The sequence below is a fragment of the Tenrec ecaudatus genome, chromosome 14 (genome assembly GCF_050624435.1).
Source record: "Tenrec ecaudatus isolate mTenEca1 chromosome 14, mTenEca1.hap1, whole genome shotgun sequence".
Classification (NCBI taxonomy): domain Eukaryota; kingdom Metazoa; phylum Chordata; class Mammalia; order Afrosoricida; family Tenrecidae; genus Tenrec; species Tenrec ecaudatus.
The window spans coordinates 1,314,148-1,330,258 of NC_134543.1; the positions used below are offsets into that span (position 1 = coordinate 1,314,148).

At 43.2% G+C, this 16,111-nt stretch overlaps 1 protein-coding gene across 2 annotated transcripts in view; it reads left to right on the forward strand.

The window, feature by feature from the left end:
* The window catches only part of PPP1R13B (protein phosphatase 1 regulatory subunit 13B), a 97,536-nt gene that overhangs the window by 53,744 nt on the left and 27,681 nt on the right, over positions 1-16,111 (forward strand). For both annotated transcript variants that reach the window (XM_075530786.1, XM_075530787.1), the window contains exons 3-4: positions 69-188; positions 6,828-6,904. In XM_075530786.1, coding sequence (XP_075386901.1) covers positions 69-188; positions 6,828-6,904 — 197 coding nt within the window. The remainder of the gene's footprint in view (positions 1-68; positions 189-6,827; positions 6,905-16,111) is intronic.

Below are 16,111 nucleotides of genomic sequence, written 5' to 3' on the forward strand. Positions count from 1 at the left end.
GGGGACTAGGCGTGACGCTCTCTGGTTTCTGAAATCAATGTGATGGATGTGTTGTCGTTGTTTTCTAGAGCGCCCAATACCTTTTGATCATATGATGTATGAACACCTTCAGAAGTGGGGGCCACGAAGGGAAGAGGTGAAATTTTTCCTTCGACATGAGGGTTCTCCGACTGAGAGCAGTGAACAAGGTAGGTTATGTATTAGTTTGTCGTATTCTCTCCCATTTGTTCATTTTTGCTATAAAGGTTTTAAAAAAGTAGGAATAAATACTAAGATAAGGACTCAACTGTGTTCCCCTTGTTACTCTTGAGTATTGAGAGGGAGAATTGGAGTCCCATATCTCTTTGGGTGCTGTTCTGTGGTCATTGTTAGACACCCAGCTCTGCCACCACCGCCACAGGGCCCAAAGCGGGCAGCTCAGGTGTAACAGCATGCAGAGGAACTTGCTTTTGAAAAAAATTGTTTTGATATTTAGATTAAATAGCTAGAGTTTTTAGAAAAGAAATACTGAAAAGATTTGGAAATAGTTTCTTGGATATATTCTTCATAGTTTTAGCATGGGAAGAGCTTTCAAATTATAACAGTCATAAAAATAATGCCTGATAAACTTCATTATTTAAAAAACACTTCTGCATGACAGTCACCACCCCAAGAAAAGTCAAAAGACAAATTATAAGCTGGAAAATAGCTCATATTACAGAGGGTTAATTTCCTTTGCATGTACAGAGTTATTAGAAATTAGAAAGAAAAAATTCAATATAAAAATGGGCAAAATAAATAAATCACTGAAAAAGATATATATGTCCCTAGAAGCTCTGGGGTCCAATCATTTGCAGCTGTTTCTCCATACCTTGAGTCATGCCCCGTCAGCAAATAAAGATACCAAAGGCCCCATTCCTACAGGCTTTACCTGGTGGTGAACTTGGAATGTGTGAAATACAAATCTAGAAAAATTGGAAGTCATTAGAAATTAAATGGAACATGTACAGATTGATATCCTAGGCATTAGTTAGCTGAAATGGACTAGTATTCACCATTTTGAATCAGAAAATCATAGAATTGTGCTGGAAATTCACCATTTTGAATTAGAAAGTCACATAATTGTGCTAGAAATAACACAATCAAGAGAAATGGCATGGAATACATTGTCAATACCAGCAGCTAAAACAAGACCAGGAACCAACTGAAACAAAGCATCATCAATTGCTTGTATTTAAGTTGAAGGAAATGAAAGCAAGTCCATGAGAGCCAACATATGACCTTGTGTATATCCCACCCAATTTTCCAGAGCATCTCAAGAACAGACTTGATGCATTAAACACCAATAATGGAAGACCTGAGGAGTTGTGGGAGAACATCATACATGAAGAAGGCAAAAGTTCATTTAAAAGACAGGAAAGAAAGAAAAAATCAGCACGGATGTCAGAAGAGACTCTGAAACTTAGTCTTAATTATAGAGTAGCGAAGACACATGGGAGAAATTATGTAATCAAAGAGCTGAGCAGAAAATTTCGAAGGGTAGCTCAACAAAACAAAGTAAAATACAATAATAAAATATTCAAAAGCCTGGAGTTAGAAAACCAAAAAGGAAAGGCGTGTTCAGCATCTTTTAAACTTAAATCAAGTTGCAATATTGAAAGATTCTATGGATAAAATATTGAATGATGCAGAGTCACTGTACCAAAAAGAACTAATAAATATGCAACCATTTTAAGAGGTAACATGTGGGAAGTAGCCCATGGTGCACTGAAAGTATTAGACAAAAACAAGGCTCCAGGAATTGGTGGACTACCAATAGAAATGTTTCAACAAGCTGATGAAGTACTGGAAGTACTCACCTATGCTAAGAAATTTGGAAGACAGCTTCTTGGCCAACTGACTAGAAAAGATCCACCTTTATACCGATTCCAAAGAAAGATGACCCAACAGAATGCACACGTTATAGAACTATGTCATTGATAACACGTGAGGCTCATTCAACAAGGGCTGCAGCAGTACTTTGGCCAGGGAGCTTCCTGAGAGTTTTTCAGGCTAGATTCAGAAGAGAGGTTGTGGAACAAGGAGTATTATTGCTAATGTCAGGTGGATCTTGGCTGAAAACAGAAAATACCAAAAAGTTGTTATCTTTTGTTTCATTGACTATGCAAAGACATTCAGCTGTGTGAATCATAACAAATCTATGGACAGCCTTGAGAAAAAGGGGAATTTCCAAGCACTTTATTGTGCTCATTCAGAACCTGTACATGACTCAAGAGAGTGGTGTGAACAGAACAAGGAAATACTGCATGGTTTAAAATCAGGAAAGATGTGCACTTAGGTTTCTGTCCTTTCGCCATATTTTGTCAATCTGTATGTGGGGCAAATCATCAGAAAAACTGGCTTACATGAAAAAGCATGCAGTATCAAAATACCACAGGCTGACAGTGGAACAGATCATCAGTTGCTCTTGTGTGAGTTCAGGTTGACGTGGAAGAAAATGAAAAACAAATCTACAAAAGCCAAAATACAACCTTGAGTATATTCCACCTGAATTTCAAGAAGATCTCAAGAATAGATTTGAACACCACATTGTGTTCCATTCTGTCACAGTGAACACCAGTAACAGAAGACCTGATGAGCTGTGGGATGACATCAAGAACATTATACTCGAAGACAGCAAAAAATTCATTAGAAAGACAAGAAAGAAAATATCAAAATGGATGTCAGAAGATACTCTGAAACTTGTTTTGAATGTAATAGTAGTTGTTGTTAGGTACCATCTAGTTGGTTCCAATTCATAGCAACCCTGTATACAACAGAAGTAAATGCCACCTGGTTTTACACCGTCCTCACACTCGTTCTTATGTTTGAGCCCATCCTTCTTGCCAAGGACCTCCCTCTTTCCCTGCCTTTCTACTTTGCCAAGCATGATGTGCTTCTTCAGAGACCTAATCTCTCCTGACAGCATGTCCAAAGTTCATGAGATGAAGGCTCACCATCCTTGACTCTACGGAGCATTCTAGCTGTCCTTCAAGACAGATTTGTTAGTTCTTTTGGCGTTCTGTGATGCTTTCAGTGTGCTTCAGCACTGTAATTCTACCGTCTTGATTCTCCTTTGGTCTTCCTTATTCAATGTCCAACTGTCACATGCGTATGAAGTGATTGAAAATTAGTATTCAAGGTGGCTTGAGTCAGGCACACCTCAGTCCTCCTCTAAGTGACATCCTTGCTTTTCAACACTCTTGAGGTCTTGTGCACCAAACTTACCCAATATAACACATATTTTGGCCTTTGTACTGCTACTTACATGAATGTTGGTGTGGATCAAAGCAAGACAAAGTCCTTTACAACAGTGGGTCTCAACCTTCCTGGTGCCGCAACCCTTTCATACAGTTCCTCATGTTGTGGTGACTCCCCAACCATAGAATTATTTTTGTTGCTACTTCATAATGCTAATTTTGCTACTGTTTGCGACCCCTATAAAAGGGCTGTTTGACCCAAAGGGGCCGTGACCCACAGGTTGAGAACTGCTGCTTTACCACCACCATCTTTTCTTTATTTTTCATGTTACCTACTGGTCCAGTTGTAAGAACTTTTACTTTCTTCGCACTGAGTTGTAATCCATACTGAAGGCTGTAATCCTCGATCTTCACCAGCAACTGCTTCAAGTCCTCCTCACTTTCAGCAAGCAAGGTTGTGTCGTCTGCATCTCTGCATGCCTACCAAATGCCTGTGTCTGTTATTTTGGGGACACAGCCTTTCCTTTAACATCTCCAACCTTGTTTCTAGCACCAAGGTCAGATTTTCCAACTACTGTTCCTTCCTCTTTTCCACCTTTTGCATTCCAACCACTAATAATTATTAATGTATCTTAATAGCATCTGTGATCCATTTCAGATTTGGTAGAATTCTGCAATTTTTCTCACTAACTTTAGTGGTTGGTGCATGACTTTGGATAATAACTATTAATTGGACTTCTTGTAGGTCAGTACATATCCTGTCAGACACCATTGAGATAGATCTTTTAATGTTCTTTTTGATGATGAATGTGTTACCGTAGTAAACCATATGATTCTCTGATTCAAAATGGCACATATCGGGCCCATTTCAGCTCACTAATGCTTAGGATATTGATTTTCATGCATTCCATTTTATTTTTGACAACTTCCAATTTTCTTAAACCTATACTTCATACATTCCACATCCTTATTTTTCATGATGTTTGTAGCTGTTATCTCTCATTTGAGTCATGCCCCATCAGCAAATGAAAGTCCAAAAAATTTCGCTCCATCTGTATCATTAAAGCCAGCTAACCTTTGAGGAGGAGGCATTTCTTAACCATTTTTTTAGTACTTTCCAACTTGAAGGGTTTGTTTTCTGGCACCATATCTGACAACAGCCCCCTGCTATTCATAATGTTTTCCAGAAAAGGACCACCGAGTTCCTCTTCATAGCCTGTTCTTAGTCTCGAAATGCCACTGAACCCTGTTCACTGTGGCTGTTTCTGCTGGTGTTGAGATATCAGTGGGACAGCCTCCAGCATCACAGCAACATCGCAGTAGCTGTCTAGGTGGAGGTGTGTGCATCCTTGTGGCTATGTCACTGTGGTGTGTTTAGTGCCTGTTAGCCAAAGACTGTGCTAGATTTTACGAAGTGACCATTATACATGTTCTATTGACTGTGTTTAGTTGCAGTGCAGGTCATTTGTTAAGGCACGTTTGCTATGCAACCTTTCACCCCCACCATGACCTCATTAAAGAGCTACTCCCCTTTTGGAGGCATTTTATTCATCATTGCCCCTGCAAATTATTCTGTATGTCTGATTATGTACCATATATTTTTCACGTCACACATAAAAATACTAAAAAAATTTTATCTCCCAAGAACTAGTATTTTAGTCCCCCTGAGGAGCCCTGATGGCACTGTGGCTTCCAGTTGGGCTGCTAACCATAAGGTCAGCAATTCGAAGCCACCAGCCACTCGGAAGATTTCGCCTCCTGTAAACAATCTCAGGAACCCACAGGATGGCTCTGCCTTGCCTGGGAGGGTCCACTGTGAGTCACTATTGCCTCCATGGCAGTGATGGCTTTTTTAGTGTTTTCATCTTTTTTCAAGAATAGATGATGTAAGGTGAATCCATATTACCATAATATTATATAGTTGTTCTTCAAAAACTTCAAGTAGTAGGAAAGAAATAGAAGAAAATGTACTCTCAGGGTGTATCGGGGAGAGGAGACTTGGGGGAGCAAATAGTGAATGTCGGAGGTGGGAGGGAGCATTAGAACTAATTGTGATGATGTATATACAGTTTTTAAAGAGCAATTTAACTATGTAAGTGTATGATATGTGAATACCATATAAAGAAAACTATTTTGGGGGGGGGACGACCATTGGTTACCATGGGTGAAGGAGGAAGAGTTTTTGCTTAGGGGGCATTGAGTTTATGTTAATGGCTATGGAATATTTTGGAAAAGGATATCAATAATGGTTGTACAACAGGAAAAATATAATCAATGGCACTGAATTATACATGTAGAAGTTGTTGAATTGGAGAGTGGTTTGCTGTGTATATTTTTGCCACAATTAAAAGAAGTACCGTATATACTCTAATATAAGCTGACCTGAGTATAAGTCGAGGTACCTAATTAATACCTGGGAAACCAGAAAAACTGATTGACTCAAGTATAAGCCTAGGGGGTGGGAAATCCAGGATGTGTATTAACACAGAGACCAGAGGGGAGAGACGGAGTACAGATACAGACACAGGCACATCCTTACCAGTTCAGCTGCCGGCTTAAGTGAATCACTGCGGGTGCTTCTGCGAATTGGAGCCGTCCACGTCATAGGACAGCTCTGATTGGTTAGATGTGAGTAAATAAACATTCAAAGCCCTGCAGTGTCAGCGGGGCTTTGAATGAGCAGAGGAGGAAGGGTAATCCGCCCACGAGATGTTACACCTTGCTTGGGTACCACTGACCCATATATAAACCGAACCCCAGTTTTTCAGCACATTTTTTGTGCTGAAAAACTCGGCTTATACACAAGTATATATGGTAATTACATGAATAAAAATGATTACAAGGAAGAAGACAATGTTGTAGAATTGATTGTGGTGATAATTGTACAACTCTTCTTGATATGATTGAATTATGGAATTGTATGACATGTGGATGAAATGCCAGTAAAACTTAAAAAAAAAAAAAAAGAGTTCTATCTCTTTTTAACAGTCCCTGACTCCCTGAAGTCAACGCAGCCCAGGATGATCAGCTTGGCTCTGAGGAAATACAGAAAGTACAAGCTGAAAAAAATTAAAATAAAGAAAGTACAAGCTGGGAGTGGGGTGGGATGAGGTAGGAGCAAGCGCAAAGCACACCATAGATATGCATCTGTAGTCCTCCAGATGTACCTGCCACCACACTGGACAGAATGCTGATTTTGTGCAAAAATAAATAAATCTTCTGGTTCCTTTAAACTTGTGTCACAGAACAAAGGGTAATTCACAAGACTGCCCAATTGAGATGGTGTGTAATCTTGCTGTTTTATTGAAGATTAATTTTTATACCCATTTCCCCTCTTTATTGGGTAATGAGTTCTATTTTAGTCCGTTCTAAAATTCAAGAGTCTTTTTTGATAAGTCCATTTTAAGATTCTCAAAGATAATATAAAAAGAAAGGATTTTATTTAGACAATTTTATAAAAGATGAATTGTAACGTAGATTTTCAGCTATACTAACTCTGAGTTGCTCAGCCTGACATTCTACCTACGTGCCCAGTGTACATTGGAACCAATGAGGCTGAGAGAATATATTTCTAGTCATTTAGTAAGTGTGGTGCTTTCATTTCTTTAGGTGGCCGTCAGACCCAAGAGCAAAGAACCCAGAGAAATGTAATAAATGTACCTGGAGAAAAACGCACTGAAAATGGGGTGAGTAATTAATTGTGAATGAATTGGAACTTTAATTTCCTCTTAAAAGTATTAATGAGTTCAGGCTAACCTTTATTTTAAAATAACTATTGTCTGGACTTTGGAATTTTCATTTCTGTTAACTGCTTGGAAGCATTGTATGCCTGTAACCAGACACAGACATGGTGTTTTGCTTCTCCTCACCTGTGGTCCATGTGCTAGAGAACCTCCATAGGTCTTCCACAGCCAGCCCTGCCTCTAAGTGGGGTCTCATGGTGTGTCCTGGCGCAGGTGGCCTTGTGTCCGTAGGCACAGCAATGGTTCTTATCTGCAGCCATGTATGGATCAATCTCAGGACCACAAGTTCCCAAACAAATTTGGTCTACTGTATTAGGCAGGGTTCTCTAGAGAAACAAAACCAGGACACTTATGGTAATATATCTGTAAAAGGATAAGTTTATATAGCTAAGAGAAATACAACAGAAAATTAGTACACACAGCAATACGGAGAGCTCAGCCCACAACTCACTTACGTGGGATAGTTAGTATACTGAAGGTCCTTCCAACTCACACCGGTTGCTGGCCCAAGGAATTAGGCAGTATGAAGATGAAATGTCCAGGCATAGCAGAGGCCAGTAAGGCAGCTTATCGAAGCAGGTCATGGTGGAGCCTCACAGTGTAAGTATAGCGATATGAACAGGTGGTACAGTGTCTGGAATGGTGGCAAGACAAGTGGAGTCAGCCCACAGGCAGCAGACATGGCAAGGTGGGGCGGCACCACAGCATGGAACAGCATGACACAGTGACGTGCTCCATGGGTTCACTCAGCCCACAGATGGCACAGCACACTGTTGAGGCAGAGCAGCTAACTCAGGTAGTGTGCTGGCCTGATCAGTAGGGGGAGAGAGGAAAGGGCTGGGCTCAAAGAGCATTTATCTCAGTCTGGCCTCCAAAAGAGGTCATCAAGCTGCAACCTGATTGACAGGCTAAACTCCACCCACATTTTCTTACTGGTGGGATGTTGGCACGAAAAACCTACCTACCACACCTACTGTACCCTTTTCAGAGAAAACAAAAACACAAAACCCCTGGCAATGAAGACCATTTGTTCTGTAGCCTGCCAACCAATACAGTGTAACTGTCTGCTTTTGTTAGCCCTGTATCCTCCCAGATCCCTCAAGGGGTAATGCCATCCACATCGGGAAGCACTGCTCTGGACTAAGGGTTGAGCAGCGGATTTGAATCTGTAAGTGTTGATATCTGGATCTTTCTGTCGGATTTTGAAAGACAAAATGTGTTGTGAGCTGATGTGTTGTCAAAAGTTGACTGCAGGAAGCTAACTTCTTTCTCTCTGTGGTATAAAATTGATGAGAGGTAAACTGAAGCATGGGATGAGAACAAAGGACAAAGTAGGTGAAGTCAGAGACAGTGTTATTGTGGCAAGGAGAGAGCATGAAAGGGAGCTCCCAGGCAAAGCCCCATGGTCTAGCAAGTAGCCCAAGGGGAATTGCAGGCTTAGTCTGGAGTCTGGGGCTCTTTAAAGGGGGGTGGGGGGAGGGGTTCCATGCTGCAGCAGCAAGGGTTATGGCCCAGGATGTAGTTTATCAGTTCTGGCAGGTAGACCGACCCGTTCTCAGGGAGCCAGGCATTGTTTTCTAGTCTCCTCATTTCAGGGGGGCAACTGCTGACCTCCTCCAGGGACGTGTAGGGAAGCAGGGCCCTAACCTGCTTCAGCTCAGTCCAATCATTCCAGCGTTTTAGTGATAAAAGGGGAGTCATGATGTGATATGACTGCTTCCTGCTGGTACAGGGCAACAGAAAAGGGGGGCTATGGGCCAGAATGGTCTGGGCTAGCATTAACTGGTAGGGGGCTGTAAGGATGTAACAAGAGTTGATTAACAGTTAGATTGGATATATCTCTCTTTCGTTCTTGAAGGAACTTAAAAAGACAGGAGCCTAAAAGTAGCACCAAGCAAATTATTACTAGGGGTCCTATCAGGGGTACAACCCAGGACATAATGGTGTTTTAGAACTAGGAGGTGGTTGCTGTGTTGCCCCAGTGGTGACTTTTGATCTCTTTGGCCATGGTTTTTAACACTTTAACCTTTTGTTTAACCACTCCTGGCTCATTAATATATTAGTAACACTTTTTGCCTAGAAATATGCACATCTCTTGTCAGTAGTTAACAAACAAGTCCAGGGCTCAGCGATTTTGAAAGGTTACCTGTGTTGGGGGTGTAAGCTGTTGCTGTGAGGAAGTGAGAAACTCCGAGGTGGAGTTCATGACCAGCTGGAGCTGTTTGTTAAAGTTCTGTGTTTGGAGCATGTTGTGTTCTAATGTTCTGCTGGAAATTTTTGCCACTGCTAGGGAGGAGTTAAAACTGAGGCCCACCAGGACAGGTAGAAATACGGTCACGGGGGACAAAACTAGTTTGTTTGTTGTGGTTTTAAATCATTTTAATGGGGGCTCCTACAATTCTTATCACAATCCATCCATCCATTCATTGTGTCAAACACATTTGTACATTTGTTGCCATCATCATTCTCAAAACATTTGCTTTCTACTTGAGCCCTTAATATCAGTTCCTCATTTCCCCCCTCCTCCCTGATCCCCACTCCCTCATGAACCCTTGGTAATTTATAAATTATTATTATTTTGTCATACCTTATACTGTCCGACGTCTCCCGTCACTCACTTTTCTGTTGTCTATACCCCAGGGAGGAGGTTATATGTAGATCCTTGTAATTGGTTCCCCATTTCTACCCCACCTTCCAGGTATCTCCACTCTCACCACTGGTCCTAAAGGGATCATCTGTCCTGGATTCCCTGTGTTTCCAGTTCCTTTCTGTACCAATGTACATCCTCTGGTCTAGCCAGATTTGTAAGGTAGAATTGGGATCATGATAGTGTGGGGAGGAAGCATTTAAGAATTAGAGGAAAGTTGTGTTTTATCGTTGCTACCCTGCAACCTGACTGGCTCGTCTCCTCCCCACGACCCTTCAGTAAGGGGGTGTCCCGTTGCCTAGAGATGGGCTTTGGGTCTCCACTCTGCACTCACCCTCATTTACAATAATATGATTTTTTTGTTCTTTCATGCCTGATACATGATCCCTTTGACACTGCATGGTCACACGGTCACACAGGCTGGTGTGCTTCTTCCATGTGGGGTTTGTTGCTTCTGAGCTAGATGGCCGCTTGTTTATCTTCAAGCCTTTAAGACCCCAGACACTATAATTTTTTATAGTTGGGCACCATCAGCTTTCTTCACCACATTTGCTTATACACCCGTTTTGTCTTCAGCAATTTTATTGGGAAGGTGTGCATAATGGAATGCCAATTTAAAGAACAAAGTGTTCTTGCATTGAGTAATTACTTTAATGGAGGTCCACGTCCATCTGCTGCCTTAATACTAAACCTATAAATATATGCATGTATATCTATTTCTCCACCATCCTATATAAATATATTTACATATGTGCATGCCTATATTTAGACCTCTATAAATACCCTTTGTCTCCTAGTTTTTTTCTCTATTTTCTTTTACTTTCCTCTTGTCCCACTATCATGCTCAGCCTTCATTTAGGTTTCAATAATTTCTCTTGGTTATATTGACCTGCTGAATCCCTACCAGGCCTCTCACACCCTCCTTGCCACTAATTTCGGATCACTGTTGCTCCCTTGTCCCTGCGTTAGTCAACACCACCTCCTTACCCTAACCTCCCCCTCTCCCATGCCCCCCCCACCATCAGTCCCGTTGTTTTCTCCTCCAGACTGTTCATCTAGATAGATCTGCAGATATAATATGCACCAAAAAAACAAGGCATAGCAAGAGAACGTGACAAAAGAGAACACAATAGTGACAACAAAAAAGAAAACCAATAACCCAGAAAAGAATAAATTAGTTACATGGAAGAAGCACACCAGCTTGTGTGATCACGAGGTGTCGAAGGGATCAGGTATAAGACATCAACCGAACAAAAACAATCTTACCATAGTGAATGAGGAGGGGAGAGCAGAGTGGAGACCCAAAGCCCATTTGTTGGCCACTGGAGATCCCCTTGCAGAGCGGTCTAGGGGAGGAGACGAGCTAGTCAAGGTGCGATGTAGCACGGATGAAAAAATACAACTTTCCTCTAGTTCCTAAATGCTTCCTCCCCCCACCCCACCCCACCCCTAACTATCATGATCCGTATTCTGCCTTGCAAGTCTAGCTAGACCAGAGGATGCTCACTGGTACAGATAGGAAATGGACGCACAGGGAATCCAGGGCAGATGCTCCCTTCAGGACCAGCGGTGTGAGTGGCAGTGGCGGTAGTGGAAGGGTAGAGGGAGAGAGGATTGGAAAGAGGGAACCGATGACAAGGATTTACATGTGACCTCCTCCGTGGGGGACGGACAACAGAATAAGGGGGTGAGAGGAGACATTGGACAGGACAAGATATGACAAAATAATAATTTATAAATTATCAAGGGCTCATGAGGGAGTGGGGAGCACAGGCAGGGAGGGGCAAAAAGAGGACCTGATGCCAAGGGCTTAAGTGGAGAACAAATGTTTTTTGTTTTTTTAATTTTTTATTTATTTTTTGGAGAACAAATGTTTTGAGAATGATGAGGGCAATGAATATACAGATGTGCTTTACATAATTGATATATGTATGGATTGTGATAAGAGTTGTATGAGCTCCTAATAAAATGATTTTTTAAAAAGAAGAAATTAAAAGAAAAATTTTAAAGAAAGAAAAACCTGTAAATAGATCAGCGTCTGATTGGCAACACGACTTTTTAACTTTTACAGCCATTCTAACTCTGCTTGTCTATACCTGGTAGGTTGCGTGACTATGGCAACTGGGGGTCAGGGGTGTGATGTAGAGCTATTAACATTATAACAGCACTTTCTACTATTGCTGCAGGGAGGCTGGAGAGACCAAGGTAGACTAAGAAGTCCTGCTGTGGGAAATGTACACATTTAGTTAAAGTTCTGTTGTACCACAATTTACATAGTTCACTTGCATTAAAAGAATTGTTTGGGGTTGGAGAAAATCTGAGTATTAACAGTTACATTATGTCTGTAAACTCCATGCAAAGAAAAGCCCCATGTTACTGGGAAACTATCAGCTTGATGTTTTTCACATTTCTCACACTGTAATCCTTCTTAGAATGAACACATTCACTGTTTCTTTCATACTCTGGCACAGCCAGACATTCTACAATAAGTTCTGATTATTTGCAACTTACTCTGACCTTCTGAAACTTACTGTCTCCATCTAAACTTACACAATCACTGAATGTGAGAATTGTATTAACTGTCAGTAGAGGGTTAAAGGTCCGCTGGGAGGCACCTTTGCTGCATCACATAAAGGCTGCTGCAACCACCCACAGGGAGTTTAATAGCTTAGCTGTAAGGGAGAAATTGGGGGTCTAATGTCTGAAAAATCCACAAAGCCAAGAAAGCAAAGTGTTTGCTCAGCCAAAGTTGGTGGTTGGAGATTTTTTTATGACCTGCGTTTATCAAGAGTTAAGCCCTGAGTGGTGGGGGGTGAGGCACAGGCCTAAATAGATAAGAGTGGAATGAGATAGGTGTGCCTTGGAGGGAGAGAGAAGTTAAAGGAGTTGGGCCATGTTTGCCTTCAAACTTTTAGGAGGTGTTGCAGGTAAGGGCAAAGGAATGCTGACAAGCTGGGTTAAGGGGATGATGAAAAAGGTGTCGTTTATAATTAGAGAAAAAGGTGGGGTGACTAAAAGCCTGGAGGAATGACCATCAATTCCCATAACAGACTGGGGAAGGTCAAGTTGGGCCGGAGAAGAGGGGAGGTATAAAAAGACAGTTACCGAGTTCACAAAAAAGGAAACAGGCTTACCTGCTGCCTTGAGTGTTACTCTGGGCACGGCAGGGGTCACCGGAGTTGCTGAGTCAGGGACATCTTCAGTCGTCGTCAGTTGCCAGACCCAGTAGGGCCAACGGCGGGTTGGAGTCTGAAGGGACTGACTCTCCACATCCAGGTGCCGAGGGGCAGTTGCTTCTCCAGTGGCCCCGTTGACCACACACCGAGCAAGGCTTGCTGGGTGGTCGGAGTTACAGGCAGGAGTCCAGCAGCAGGCGATACTGCCTGGGGGCTTCTGACCCTTCCCTCCCACCAGCCTCAGGGCAGTGATCAAGGCTTGGGCTTGCTAATTAGCTTTCTGGGGAGCCTGGGATTCTGGTGCCACTTCTGCCTGCTCCTCTCCAGCTTTTAAAACTTTAAATGCCATGTTTACTAGTTCACAGACAGGGGTCTGAGGGCCATCCTCAGCCTTTTAGTTTAAATATTATGTCAAGTGAGCTCGTAAGCTTGAGTAAGGTAGTAAGCCTGCTCTTTAATAAAGGTGGTAGGGTCCTGTGAGGAAACACTTAGCTGCTTCTTATGATGGCAATTGTGGGGCTTGGGAGGCGGGTGTTGCCTCAGAGGAGGCCAAATAGGGAGGGAGTGGGAAGGGAGGGGTAGGGAGAAACTCCAGGGAGTCCAAAGGGTCCGGCTCAGTGAGGGTGTTAGAGCTCTCTGGAGATAGAGTTGTACCTCGGTCCTTGGCTCCACGCGAGAAAGAATTCACGCTGAAGCCTGGTTCGTGATCCAAGTGAGTTTTATAAGAGTTAGAAGAAGTTTCAGGTTTACACGGCACCCATAGGACTCCTCCCGACCATGCACCCTGGTGGAGGCTGCTCAGCGTCCCACAAAGTTCTCTCTCCCTTAACTCTAGGCTCCTGCCTTTTCAAGGATTCCACGGGGAGGCATGGTGATCGACCCCATTGGCTGAATTGAATTCACCAGGCCCAGGTGTGCCAATCCAGGTTTAGCGCCCACCCATGCCTACCGGCGGGAGACCTGAGCCTCTGAGCATGTGTGGTGCGCCACTCCTTGTTCCCGTGCTTGGCTTTCTGGGCATGCATTAACGGACATTCCCCATCCGTATGCTAGAGCTACTTAACAAGGAGGCGGGTGTCGGAGGCGCAGTCGCCTCAGTCTTTAGGAGTTGTAGGGGTAATGGAGGGAGGTGATGGTGAGGGGTACCCAGAATATGGAGGAGACTTTACTGAGGGCGCAGAAAAGACGTTTGGAGAAAGATAAGAGGGAATATTGCCAGGGGCCTGATTAAGAGAGTGTTTGGCTAAGAGAACTTGAACAGGGGGACAGGTAGTAAAGAGGGCTGGGAGCGAAGAAAGAAAAAGACAGCATATGGGATTTCTGACCATTTGTGACTTCGCTGACAAAAATTGTCGAGGTTGTTGAGGATAAAATCAAAAATGCCAAATGTTTAAAAAAAATCAAAAATGCCATTTTCTGGCTAATGTGACTTACTGTCTAATGGTATTGAGGCCAAACTTGATTACAGAAAAAGGTCGGGTGTTTCGGACAGAGATCAGGAGTCAAAACCAATTCAGTAAGGTTAGTCAGGCACCCCAAAGACTGCCCTTGGGCTTAAACCGGGGGCTACCCATAGTGTCTCAAACTGCAGGGGGTACAGACAGAGAAGAAGGGCATCCCCTGGTCTCCGTTTGCACCCGTCAGTCAGAAAGAGGTCCGGGAACCCAGAGGGCGTTCTGATCAGAGTTAGGAACCCAGGGGAGAGTTCTGGACTCTCCGGAACAGGAAGGTTCCTTGGTACAGGCCTGCAGCTTTGTTCCAGCAGACAGGGGCCTTGGATCAGAGAGACACAATGGTAGCCGAGAAGGGGGAAAGGGGCCTGGCTTTGTGGAGGTAAAATGGAAGTCAGTCAGAAGCCTTTGTTCAGGATGAGAAAAAGAGGAAGTAGAAAAGTTTTAAAGTAGGTCTTGGTGTAGGCACCGCAGAGCCACAAACGCAAAACAGACGAACAGGTAGAAAAAACTCAGGTGCAGTGACTGCCAGACCCAGTGTCAAGAGTCCTGTTATCAGCAGAAAGTCCAGAAAGTAGACACAAAGACAAAGGGCTGGGAGCCACATGGGACAAGATGGACAAAAGAAACTGCCCTTATCATTGCACCTCTTTCGGGGAAAGGCAGTTATTTACAGCTGCTCTGTACTAGGGCAGAAGTATAAACCCCTTACGTGGCACCCCCAAAAAACAGGGACCCTATGATGTTCTCATATGAGTTTGCTGGTCTTCAGTGTCTGGAAAGAAACAAGACAGAGCAAACATACACAAAGAGATACTAACCAGAAATCACCTGTCCAGGCGGGCTCCAGAGGTTAAAGAGGAGAGGAGGGATGGGTTACTTTCCCAGCTCAAGCCTCTTGCCCCTGTCCCTTCCAGGTTTTGGCTCCAAATGAAAGGTAAACCGAGGCACAGGATGAGAGAGGAAAACCGAGGCATGGGATGAGTCAAAGTCAGGACAAAGTAGGTGAAGTCAGAGACAGTGTTTTTGTACCAAGGAGAGAGCATGAAAGGGAGCTCCCAGGCAAAGCCCCATGGTCTAGCAAGTAGCCCAAGGGGAATTGCAGGCTTTGGGGTCTGGGGTTTTTAAAGGAAAGCAGGGGGAGGGGGCTCCATGCTGCAGCAGCAAGGTTTATGGCCTAGGATGTAGTTTATCAGCTCTGGCAGGTAGGCCGACCCATTCTCAGGGCGACGGGCATTCCAGGCATTGTTTTCTGGTCTCCTCATTTCAGTGGGGCAGCTGCTGACCTCCTCGGGGACATGCAGGGAAGCAGGGCCCTAACCTGCTTCAGCTCAGTCCAATCAATTGAGACTAGCTAAACATTGATCAGAGGTGAGGCAGGGGAGTGAAAAAGAGGGGTTCTTTTGGAAGTGTCTGTGTGTGTTTAAAAAACAAGAAGATAGGGAGGGACATTTTCACAACTGTCTTTTCTGGAAATTTTAGTAATAACTTTTCCAAATAATTTTAAGACTAGAAAATTAGCTGGTTTCCTTTGCTGTCATTGCCACAAACTACAGATGTAGTCTTGTAGTTAATTTTCTTTCTTTTTTTTAAATCGTTTTATTGGGGCTCATACAACTCTTATCACAATCCATACATACATCAATTGTGTAAAGCACATTTGTACATTCGTAGCCCTCATCATTCTCAAAACATCAGTAGTTCATTTTCTGATCCATGCTAGACTGGGTTACAGACTGACAAAGAACAAGAGTTTGGAATGTGAAGGACAGGACCACCACCCCACCCCCGACACTGGCTTCAAAGCCTTCAATCCAACTGGACTTGAGCACGTTCTTTCTCCTCAGCACTTACCAACTTTTTGTTATTGAATTGC